This window comes from Arachis hypogaea, chromosome 13 (genome assembly GCF_003086295.3).
Source record: "Arachis hypogaea cultivar Tifrunner chromosome 13, arahy.Tifrunner.gnm2.J5K5, whole genome shotgun sequence".
NCBI lineage: Eukaryota > Viridiplantae > Streptophyta > Magnoliopsida > Fabales > Fabaceae > Arachis > Arachis hypogaea.
In genome coordinates, this window is record NC_092048.1 from 138,516,487 (window position 1) to 138,528,010 (window position 11,524).

The 11,524-nt window shown below is 35.6% G+C and overlaps 1 protein-coding gene and 1 pseudogene across 4 annotated transcripts; both read left to right on the plus strand.

The window, feature by feature from the left end:
• Positions 1-3,188: 3,188 nt before the first annotated feature.
• On the plus strand, positions 3,189-8,416 carry LOC112792042 (disease resistance protein RPV1-like; annotated as a pseudogene).
• Positions 8,417-8,858: 442 nt separating this feature from the next.
• LOC112792040 (heat stress transcription factor A-8) lies at positions 8,859-11,519 on the plus strand. Of its 4 annotated transcripts, none has more exons than XR_011870255.1 (3): positions 8,859-9,632; positions 9,717-10,785; positions 11,213-11,519. XR_011870255.1 is itself a non-coding variant. In XM_025835116.3 (2 exons), the coding sequence occupies exons 1-2, from the start codon at positions 9,417-9,419 to the stop codon at positions 10,647-10,649; spliced, it is 1,149 nt and encodes a 382-aa protein (XP_025690901.1). In that variant the 5' UTR covers positions 8,859-9,416; the 3' UTR covers positions 10,650-10,922. The 4 variants fall into 4 exon arrangements, 2 of the variants coding, with proteins under 2 accessions (XP_025690901.1, XP_072069342.1); XR_011870256.1 differs by having other exon boundaries at positions 9,725-10,785; XM_025835116.3 differs by lacking the exon at positions 11,213-11,519 and having other exon boundaries at positions 9,717-10,922.
• Positions 11,520-11,524: the final 5 nt, after the last annotated feature.

The window sequence follows — 11,524 nt, forward strand, 5'->3', positions numbered from 1 at the left end:
TCAGATACAGGATGTGACGCACCTTGCTGAACGTGCTGGATTTCTCTTGGAAAGTGAGACTGCTTTTGGGATTTTATTTTGTACTTAGTGTATTTATATTCTCCACTTTTGAACATGTATTTGTATATCTCTCTTAGAGGTTGATATGGACAAACAGGTTGTACTTTGTATACTTCTGGGTTGTACTATACTTTCTATCCGGCCTTTTCTTTGTAGGTCGAGACTGGTACTTACTATGTATCTCCTTTTGAATCATATATATTTATTTATTTATATCTCTTTCTTTTTTGTATACCGACGTTTGTTACTTTTAACGTTTCAAGTGCGATGCGATTGTCGTTTTTGTTCACCTTTTTTCACAGGCTCCTAGCATATTAATATTTCTTCGAATATATATGTACGCATTTTGTTTTTAAGCATCGTAACGCCTCATCACGTTTGATTTACCACTATAGCGTAAGGTTTTGTATGGTAAGATGTTATAACATTGACTCACCAAACTAATAAAATACATTCGCAGCAAAAATTTGTGTATAATGTACAAAAACTTGTGTGCTATGTTTCTAAAATTTGTATGCTATATGCAAAAGTATTTATTCTATATCGATAAATTTATGTTATGTGTAAAATTTTATATTATGTTTTGAAAACTTGTGTGCTATATCAATAAATTTTTGTGCTTTTCAACAAAAATTTAGGTTCTGTAAAAAATACAAAAAAAAAGTGTAGTGATATAAACACGCATTTTTTTCGCTAAATTTTTTACCAACTTAATTAAACTTAATTACAAAAAGACTTCTATACATAATATTACTCAAAAAAATTATGTATTTCTAGTTAGATAATTATATAAATCACTTTATATTATAGTATATCAAAATTAAATTTATAATTTAATGTTTAAAATTAAAGATCAGTCTAAGATTAATTTGTTAATCTCTAAAAATAGACTTTTGATACTAACAAAATTCTGAATGATCAGATGGACCGTCTACATTGGTCTTTATAGACCAACTTTATTTCATATCAATTTTTACAAGAATTTATTTGACGGTAAACAATTTTTATGTATAATGTTAATTTAAAATAAAATAAATTGATATGATCTTTTGAAAAAAAAAATCAACATTCCACATAACTTAAAAAAAAATTAAATATCAATAAGTTATAATTCAAATAACATAATTTTTTTATAGTCATTTAAGAGATTGTGATTTCGAATATTCTTATCTTTTATATAAAAAAAAACTAAATACTAAATTTACTTTATTATTCTAAATTATAAATTAGCATACACTTAATATTCACGCATCAGGTACCCTCCATTACATTCATGCACTTTGGGTTTTACAAAAGCTATGATATATTCTATATATTAAATTATAAATTATAATTAGAAGGATCTATTATAATCTAAACCTTGGATGTTGATAGCTTCGATGATAGCCAATCAGAGCGCAAAATGTGGCTGAATATCTGTTTAGATCTCAATAATAATCTGATGTGCATCATCGCACTTTCCAATTGCGTTTTCGGGGTGCAGCATGCAAAGTGATGAATAGGCCATCAAAACCAAACACACAATGCCCCAAAAAAACACACATTAAAACACCTATCAACCTTTATCAAATTGGTGTCCCCTGCCAAAGCATAAAGTCTTTGCAGATAAATATTAAAAAGAATTGGATAAGAGTGGGTGTAATGGCTTCGCTAAATGAAAAACAAATAAATGGATAAACCACTCATGTTTCAAACTGTTGGCCCTCTCAATGTTATTTTAGGAATTAATAGGCATTATAGTGAACTATTTACTTAATTATTATCCATTGTCTTTGTTCCCTTGGAATCTTTCCATGAAGAGAAGTGATTGGTAATAATTAAGCATGTGATGAGAGACTAAACTTTCACTAGTTGGACTAGAAGCATCGGATAATATTTGAAATGCCAACAGGGGGTAGAGATTGGTCAAGATTTGCATACTCCTTTTCAAGTACCATTGCTATTGCTATGGATATTTGACCAATAGAGCATTAGTATATTTTCATGCGTATTCTTTCTATCAATTCTTCTTCTTCTTTATTTTTTGTTTCTTTTTTGGGACCCAATGTTGGATGATTAAAGATTAATGAAACAACTGGAACATTTCGTTTGAAGAAATTAAGGGAAATGCCATCTAAATAATGGTGAGGATATTTCGAACCAATTTCTTTTTTTTAAATAATATATATATTGTAGCTAGAATTGATGGCCCCACATACATATGTTACCAATAGAAAGAAGACCTTGTGGTCCTGGAATGGAATGAGTCTCGGGACCTCCAAATGGAAATAGAAAAATGATGTCATTTGAATTATAATTGATTTGTAAAAATTGATGGAAATTTTATAATAACTAAATTTTGCATTATTATAAAACTCGACTTGGTGATGGATTCTGCTGACTGCTGAGACATTGAGTCGCTACTTGGAGAATGGAGATTGTCCTAAGGGAAAAAAAAAAAATCTATCTAGTGAATAAAATGTTTACAAAGACAAAATATTGCCGTATAAGAGGGTTTGTTTTTTTCAGAAATAAAATGCAAAAAAGGTTCATATTTTTTCAGATATTATTTTTGAACTTTAATTTTTTAAATATAATTTTTTTTGTTTAGAACAAGTTTGCTGTACCTCGGACGAACTCTATAAAAATTATAAGAGTTTGCGCAAATTCTCATCAAATATTTTAAATTCCACCTTTTTAATCAATTTTAATCCATTATCATCATCTCCAAATAATATATAGATTTAGAAATAATATATAAGAGTACACAAAAATACACAAACAACAAGAATGACTTTTTAAAGGACTTTTTTAATTATAAACTAAAAAAATAAGACATATTTAACAATGACAACCATTATCATCATCTCAAAAAATATATGTACCCAAGTACGGGGTACGGTGAACTTGCTCTAAACAAAACAGGGGCGGAGCTAGGTACAAGCAAAGGGGGGCAATGGCCCCCCTTAATTTTAATTTTTTACATGTAAATTATATATAAATTTCAGTTTAGCCCCCCCTTAAAATTTTATTTTAGTCTTATTTTATTGTGTAAATATTTTTTGCCCCCTCCAATATTTTTTCTAGCTCCGCCCCTGAAACAAAAAAAATCATATTTAAAAAATTAAAGTTAAAAAATAGCATTTTGGAATATAGATTTTTTTTATTTTATTTCTGAAAAAAAATTCTCGTATAAGAAATTAGAATTTTTTTTTTCTACTTAGAATGGAATACATTTTATTTTGTCCTATAATAAAAAAATTGTTTTGAGAGAGGACCATGAGACTGTAGTGGGAGCCCAGGCTACAAAAAAGCCCAACTCATTAAATTATTAAAATATAGAGGCCCATTTTTCGCCTGCTGTCCCTGTCCGTTGTTGAAGTCAAAGTCAACTGGTGGCAGTAGCTGAAAAACACGACTTGTTTCTGAGACCAAAGTCCAAGAGCAGAGAAATTCGGTAGCCATGTTGGGCAGTTCTTCTTCTTCTCCTCCTCCTGCAATGAAGCATGATGTGTTTATCAGCTTCAGAGGGAAGGATACTCGTGACGGCTTCACCAGCCATCTCTGCACAGCACTGCGCAAGAGACACATTGAAACTTACATGGATGACAGGCTTGTGAGAGGGGAAGAGATTTCACCCGCACCGGAGAAAGCAATTGAAGAATCCACCATTTATGTCATTGTTTTCTCCCAAGGCTATGCTTCTTCCCGGTGGTGTTTGGATGAACTCACCAAAATCATGGATTGCAAGCACAGATTCGGGAGGGAAGTGATTCCAGTGTTCTTTATGGTGGACCCGGCACACGTTAGGCAATCAGATAGGAAGTTATGAACAACCATTTGAGAAGCACCAACAGCGATACGAAGACAAAGTGCAGGGATGGAGATCTGCTCTATACCAAGCAGCTAATCTCTCCGGATGGGATTCACGAGCATTCAGGTTAACTATTGATTAGATTTATAAAGAAAATTAATTATAAATATAAATTATTCAAAACTTAACTTTCTTTTCTCGAAAGATTGATCCTTTGACCTTTCGTTAAAATAGGGAATTCTTCTCTTCACTGAGAAGAAAGTTCACTTTTTGCCAAGGATATCTATTGCTTTAATTAGTTTCTTTAATATGTGCCAGACCTGAATCCATTCTTGTTGAAGAGATTGTGGAAGATATTTGGACAAAATTGAATAGTCAATCCATTAATGATAATGGAGGACTTGTTGGAATTGACAAGCATATTGAACAAGTTGAGTCCATCTTGCATGGTGATTCAGCAGATTTTCGGATCGTAGGGATTTGGGGCATGAGAGGAATAGGTAAAACAACAATTGCCCATGCATTATATCGTAAGCTGGCAACCTAATTCAGTTACACAAGGTTTTTTGACGATGTCTCAACAAAAATTAGAGAGTACAAAAATGATGGAGGATATAGGGACAGGAGGCACATGCTTCAAAGACTGAAGGTTCTCCTCATTCTTGATAATGTGAACAGCGCAGATCAACTTGAGGATTTGATTGGAAGGCGTCGTAGCTTTGGTCCGGGAAGTAGAATTATTGTGACTAGTAGTGACAAACAAGTGCTCAACAATTTAACTGACGAAATTTATGAGGTTAAGAATATGGATTTTCAGGATTCTCTACAACTGTTCAGCTTACATGCCTTTAAACAAAACTACCCAATAGAATCCTACATGGAAGTATCAGAAAAGGTACTCAATTATGCTGAAGGGATTCCGTTAGCTCTCAAAGTTTTGGGCTATTTTCTTTATGGTAGAACAAGGGAAGCATGGGAAAGTGAGTTGCAAAAGTTGGAAAAACTTCCCAATCCTAAAATCTTCGATGTGTTGAAATTAAGTTTTGATGCGCTTGATGAGGAGCAACAAGATATATTTCTTGACATAGCCTGCTTTTATAGAGGGTATGAAGAGCATACTGCAAAACAAAAACTTAATGACTCTGGTTTCTCGGCTACCATTGGAATAGAAGTTCTCAAGGAGAGGTGTCTCATATCTGTTTTGAATCGGGAGATTGTGATGCATGACCTAATACAAGATATGGGACAAGAAATCATCCGTCGTCAAGGTGTCAAGGATCCTGGAAAACGCAGTCGATTATTTAAGCATCAGGACATTTATCAAGTTTTAAAAAAGAAAAAGGTATATGTTTAGCTCTGACTTTGCTTTCTTATTCCCCCCACCCACCCAACAACAAGTATCACTTGCTAAGTCATACAGTCACATACTCATATTGATTGACTTATAGAACCTGTAGCATTTATCAGTTCCTTGCTTTTACTTTTAGGGGACAGAAGCAATCCAATGTATTGTGCTTGACATGTGCAAAATTAGAGAAGTTAACATACATTCCAAAACCTTCAAAATGATGCATAAACTGAGAATGCTCCAATTCTACACGTCAAAGTCAGCAAAAGACTCAAATGTACACATTCCTAAATTTCTTAAAAGTCTTCCGGATGAGCTAAGATTTCTTCGTTGGGATGGTTTCCCTCAAATATCTTTGCCACAGGACTTTTGCCCAGAAAATCTTGTTGAACTCAATATGCGTGATAGCCATCTTGAACGACTCTGGGACGGACATCAGGTATTACAAGCGTTGTGTAACCTTCATTTTTATTCTTTTTTAGTAATGAGAAGTACTCTTTAAGTAAATTACAATCTTATCCATGCAAAGCAGAATTGGTCTTGTGTATTTTTGTTAATTACTCATTTAATTTTTTGTCCTAGGATTTACCAAATTTGAAAAGACTTGACCTCAGTGGTTCTCGGAAGCTGATTCAAATACCAGACCTCTCGCAGTCTCCAAATATTGAAGAAATAATTCTTAGTCATTGTGTAAAGTTGGATGTCGTTTACTCCTCTAGTTTCCTCGCCAAGCTCAGCTGCTTATGGTTGAATGGTTGTTATGAGCTTAGGATTTTAAATCTTCCTAGTAGTATCCTATTGGAATCTCTTGGTGTAATAGTTCTTTGTGACTGTCCTAGCCTTGAGATGTTTTCAGTCAGTAAAACAAGTGAGGGAGTTCTACCATTTGGCTGTTTGCGTCATGGAAAACTCAGATGCAATGAGAAGAAGAAGGAAGAAGAGAAGCGTGCATGAGGAACGCATTATTTTGATATTTTGCATCCCATTGTTAGTGCTAAAGAATATGAAAACACCGAGGATAATATACACTTACTGAGGTTTAAAGTGTTGAGAGAAGGTTCGCCCTCGTCGTTCCCAGGTCTTGAAGAGATTTGTTGGTTAGATCTCTCTAATTGCGAATCCCTCACAATCCTTCCAGTTGAACTTCTCCAGATGAAATTTCTAAAAAGACTTGATCTCTGTGGCTGCTCAAGTTTGGAAAGTTTCCCTGAAATAAACCAGACTATGGAAAATTTAACTGTTCTCATCTTAGACAAAACAGGAATACAAGAACTACCTTCATCCTTGCACCATTTCGTAGGGCTTGAAGAACTGAGCTTGTATGGGTGCCGAAGGCTTGAGTTTATTCCATCTTCCATCGGAAGTCTAAGTAGACTCTGCAAGCTGGACCTTACCGACTGTGAATCGCTTGAAACTATTCCAAGCAGCATTTTTAAGTTGAAGTTGTCAAAACTTGATTTACACGGTTGCTCAAGGCTGAGGATTTTGCCAGAGATCATGGAAGCTGCAAAAAGTATTGCACACCTTCGGTTAACAAAAGCTGCAGTAAAAGAATTGCCTTTGTCATTGGACCGTTTGGAAGGCCTTACAACGTTGTGCTTATCATTGTGCAGTGATCTAGAGTTCCTTCCGAGCAACATTGTTAATCTAGGCCTTCTCTCTGATCTCGATTGTTCTGGTTGCGTCAATTTAACAAAAATCCCAAATAACATTGATCGTTTGTCATCACTAAGAGAATTGTCATTGCAGGGAAGTGGTATTGTGAACCTTCCTGAGAGTATTGCTCATCTTTCAAGCTTGAAATCATTGGATTTAAGTGATTGCAAAATGCTTGAATGCATCCCTGTGCTTCCACCATTTCTATAACAGTTATTGGCATTTGATTGCCCATCTGTTAGGAGAGTGTCAAGTTCGAGCCTTAAACTCCCCCCAGATTCCAAGGAGGGTCTCTTCAAATTTCATTTCACCAACAGCCAAGAATTGGATCCAAGTGCTCATAGTAATATTGCTGCTGATGCATGTGATATGATTATCCAGGATGCATATAAGTCTGTGCTCTTCTGCTTTCCAGGGAGTGAAGTTCCTCAGTGGTTCCCTTATCGATGCAGGGGAAATTCAGTTACTCTGGATCCAGGTTCTCTGAATCCGAACAACGGTGATAGACTCATTGGTTTCGCACTATGTGTAGTCTTAGGAAGCTCTGAAGTTCAGAGAAACAAGAATAGGGAATTTCCCTACAGACTCAAATTTGAATATGAAGGCATGCATGTTCTTGGCAACAATGATCATTTAAGGAACTATTTCTACTGGAAGGATATACGTATATTCGAGGTCCATCATACTCTCGTGTGGAAATATACTTTGGAATCTTCAGCCATTACCTACATGCTCTCTCATGCCCGAAACTTCAATTTTGAGATATGCGAAGAATCACATGGATATGGTGTACCAACTTCCAATGTAGTAGAGTGTGGAATATGCCCTCTTTATACCAAAGAGAAAGATAATAATTTTCCTGCCGGAGATTATTGGGTTCACTACAAGGCTTGCGCACCAGATCACTGAATTATGGTGAGATATGTTTTGAAGTATCCCATGTCATTATTGTTTTAGCTGCTCTCTTTTGTCCCACGGAAATATTCATATATGCATAAACGTCTTTGGTTTTGGGTGAATTATTTTCATTGGACCTTTCATTTTTACTCCATGTTTATTATGCATTAACTGCAATTCTTTCAGCGATAGGCCGATAGACAAATGCCTTTTGAAAGGGTAAAATATTTGATGCGAAACCAGAAGATCTTTTGTTTTGCATGGTCAACGTGGAACAGCTGAGGATAACAAGTCTTTTTGTATTTTTGGGTATGACCATGCTTTTTCTTCCAAACCCACTTCTCTTGCCATTCCTTGGATAATACTTGGTTTCCTTTAAATTTCAGGCATTTATTATTATTATTTTGAATTTGGCAGACGCAATTCTGTGGTGGCATTTTCTGCATTCATCAGTACCTGCTTGTTCAGTTTTCCTGCATGACGACGCATGATGAACGCGGTTGTTTCCCCCTCCTCTTTTTGGTTGGTTGAGTTCATAATCTATGAAGCCATGTATAATTGATTAATTGTTCTTTGTATTAGGTGAATTGTGACTTAATATTTGGATTAAAGACCGTTTCAGTTAAGAATTTTTTATATATATTAGGTGAAACTTTTTTGTATGGAAAGTGTTATAAGGAACTCCAGTTACGCCTAGTGTATAATCAGTTATACATCAGTTTAAGCCTACTTCACTTATAAAAAATTTTAGGTTAAAGTATTTTTTTTTTATCCTAAAAGATTTTGTAATGTAAAAAAACCAAGTACAAATTATGAGCAAGATGAATTGATTCCTTATATAATAAATTAATAATAAGTTCTATTAGGAACTAACTAGGAAGGTAGTCGATTAGAGTTAACTAGTTGAAAAATAAGAAATGTTATAAAAAAGAAGAAACAACTTTCCACTATCTTAATTTTTCGAATTTTAAAACTAAAAATACAAAGAATTGACTTAAATTGACTTAGGTTGCAGTTGGTTTTCTAGATTTTTTTTATTAATAATAATAGAATAGAATTTTTTGGACTGACCAAGTACATACTTTTCTATTTTGGTACTGAAAGGAGGCCAAAATCCAAAACTTCCTGGGGAATGTTAACCCTGTGTAATAATCATCCTCAATAATCTACTTAAGATTTCTAGGAGGGCTATCCACAAAATGTAATCCTTGATGAGCATTGAGATTCTCTTTTGCAAGAAAATCTGCACACCTGTCTCCTATTTATAAGCGTGTTGGAAGATAAACTCCCATTCTCTGCTTTTTTTTTTTGGTATTGTATCTGGATGTTCTTCAAGCCTTTCCTTATTAGCAAGTAAACAATGAAGTCCAGTCTAGAGGGAGTCTGGCAGCCTAGTCTAGAGATGAAGCCCAACTAAACAATGAAAGAAAACGACCGTGACCAAAAAAAAAAAAGAAAGAAAAGACAAAAAGAAGAGGATTTGGGAAAGGCGTGAGAAGTTGGAAAGCAGGGAGTGCGTGGAAATTTCGATTGAAGAGACGAAGAGAAGCGAAGGCCCCTTTTCCTTTCGTTTGGCCTTGTTGCGCAAGTCAAGAATTTGTTTTTGTTATTTTCCCCTGAACCCCTTTTCTGAGCATAACATAAACCCTCGAATTGGAAGTGATGGTGGCGAAATCAGGCGAGAATGGCTGTGTGGCTCCGTTCCTTCAGAAGTGCTACGATATGGTCTCCGACCCTTCCACCGACTCCGTCATCTCTTGGACCCATCAAGGCCACACCTTCCTCATCTCCGATATCACCCAATTCTCCCTCACTCTTCTCCCCAATTACTTCAAGCACAACAACTTCTCCAGCTTCATCCGCCAGCTCAACATCTACGTACGTCTCTCTTTCATTTGCTTTCAATTTACTTTTGTTTTCTCCATTTGAGTCGGTCATGGATAACTCTAAATTATGCATCAGGGCTTCAGGAAAATTGATACGGACCGCTGGGAATTCGCCAATGACAACTTTGTGAAGGGTCAAAAGCATTTGTTGATCAATATTCGGAGAAGGAAACATCCGCACGCTGCAGATCATCAAAAGCCAGACAATTCTGATGAAGCAGCAGCAAATGATGGGCTTTGGAAGGAAGTGGAGAATCTAAAATCCAACAAGAATTCCCTCATGCAGGAGTTGGTTAAACTCAGGCAGCATCAAGAATCTGCCGAGAATAAGCTGCTACTCCTCACTGATCGCCTTCAAGGAATGGAGAAGCATCAGCAGCAGATGCTATCATTCTTGGTCATGGTTGTTCAAAGTCCCGGCTTCATGGTTCAACTCCTTCAGCCTAACGAAAACAATTGGCGAATGGCCGAACTTGGAGATGGGAATGGGATGATAGTAAAGTATAAACCTCCGGTGCCCGAAAATCTCAAGCCTGTAGTTCCCCGATCACCCACTTTCGAGAAGCAACCGGAACCTGAGCTTTCTTTCGATGGTTTAAAAGACTTGTGCATCAGTTCTGAGTTCTTGAAAGTTCTTATGGATGAGAAGTTGTCTCCTTTGGAAAATCATCCTCCATTTCTTCTTCCGGATTTACCCGATGATGGTTCATGGGAGCAACTTTTTCTTGGCAGTCCTTTCTTGCAAAACACTGATGAAGCTGACAAGCCCACTGTCAGCGGAATGGAGATAGAACCCATCACACCCGAAGATCAAACTGAAAAGTCTCAGTCTTTTGAATCTTTGATTCTAGAAATGGAGAAAACTGAAGAGACCGATGCATTGGAATTACGAGCTGATGGAGTTCATTTGGAGGGGTCGGAGAAACTGAAATCTCTAACCAAGCAAATGGAACTTCTGGCTTCTGAAACTGACAATGAAGAGGAGGAGGAAGAGGAAGGAAGGAAGTGATAATAATGCTGGAGGGATATTTTTCAGTTGGATTATCTTCATTGAGTACCTTATACTATATAGATATAGCATTTAAGTTTTTTTTTGCTTCCATCTTCTACCTCCAACCTTTGTTAGATCCGCATCCAAAATTATAGTGAGTCTCCTAGTTATTACACATGATCTAGATGCTAAATATAGATAATATTCTTCTCTATGTTCTATATGTGAATCCAACTTGTATCTGAATACTAATCGCGGTTTCCTTTTATTGACAGACTTTGATTTTTGACACTTAGTTGTAGGATGGTGCACTTACTTTAGCTATACACAATGAAATCAATATTTGGTAGCAATAGAAAATGTCAGGGGAAAAGGGCCTTAAAAGGAGATTCATTTTCTATTAGTGGCACATGTACTAATATATATATATATATATATATATATATATATATATATATATATATATATAATTGAAAGCATGGTTTCTGTCATATTTTTGGCAGAAGGCAGTAGTAGTAGTAATCGTTGCTTTGTTATAACTTATAACTTATTCCTTTCTTTCTCTCTGTTTCTTCCCACAGGTTGATGCGTTAAGGAGATAAACTCAACCCTGGCCTCTGAAGGGGTATTCTTTTCAAGTCTTCCATAGGATTCGGCTAAAATATAATGAAACAAAAAGAAAAGAGGTCTGTGCTCACTGCTCAGTGACTCCTATAGGATTAGGCTAATCGCTCCTATAGTGTCTACCTCAACTGACATGGAAGATGCCTTAAAGATCGATGCATTATGAAGAAATATGTTATTGCCAAATTTCTAGTATTCATTTTTTAAGTATTACAACGAGACGTATAAGCTTCATTCTTTAATTTATTTGTTTCTGGGTGGAAATGAAA

Bases quoted from the DNA above. Each gene is read 5' to 3' on its own strand.
- LOC112792040 (XM_025835116.3), top strand. From the start codon at position 9,417: ATGGTGGCGAAATCAGGCGAGAATGGCTGTGTGGCTCCGTTCCTTCAG. The intron at 9,633-9,716 runs GTACGTCTCTCT...ATTATGCATCAG, and splicing joins TCCGCCAGCTCAACATCTAC to GGCTTCAGGAAAATTGATAC.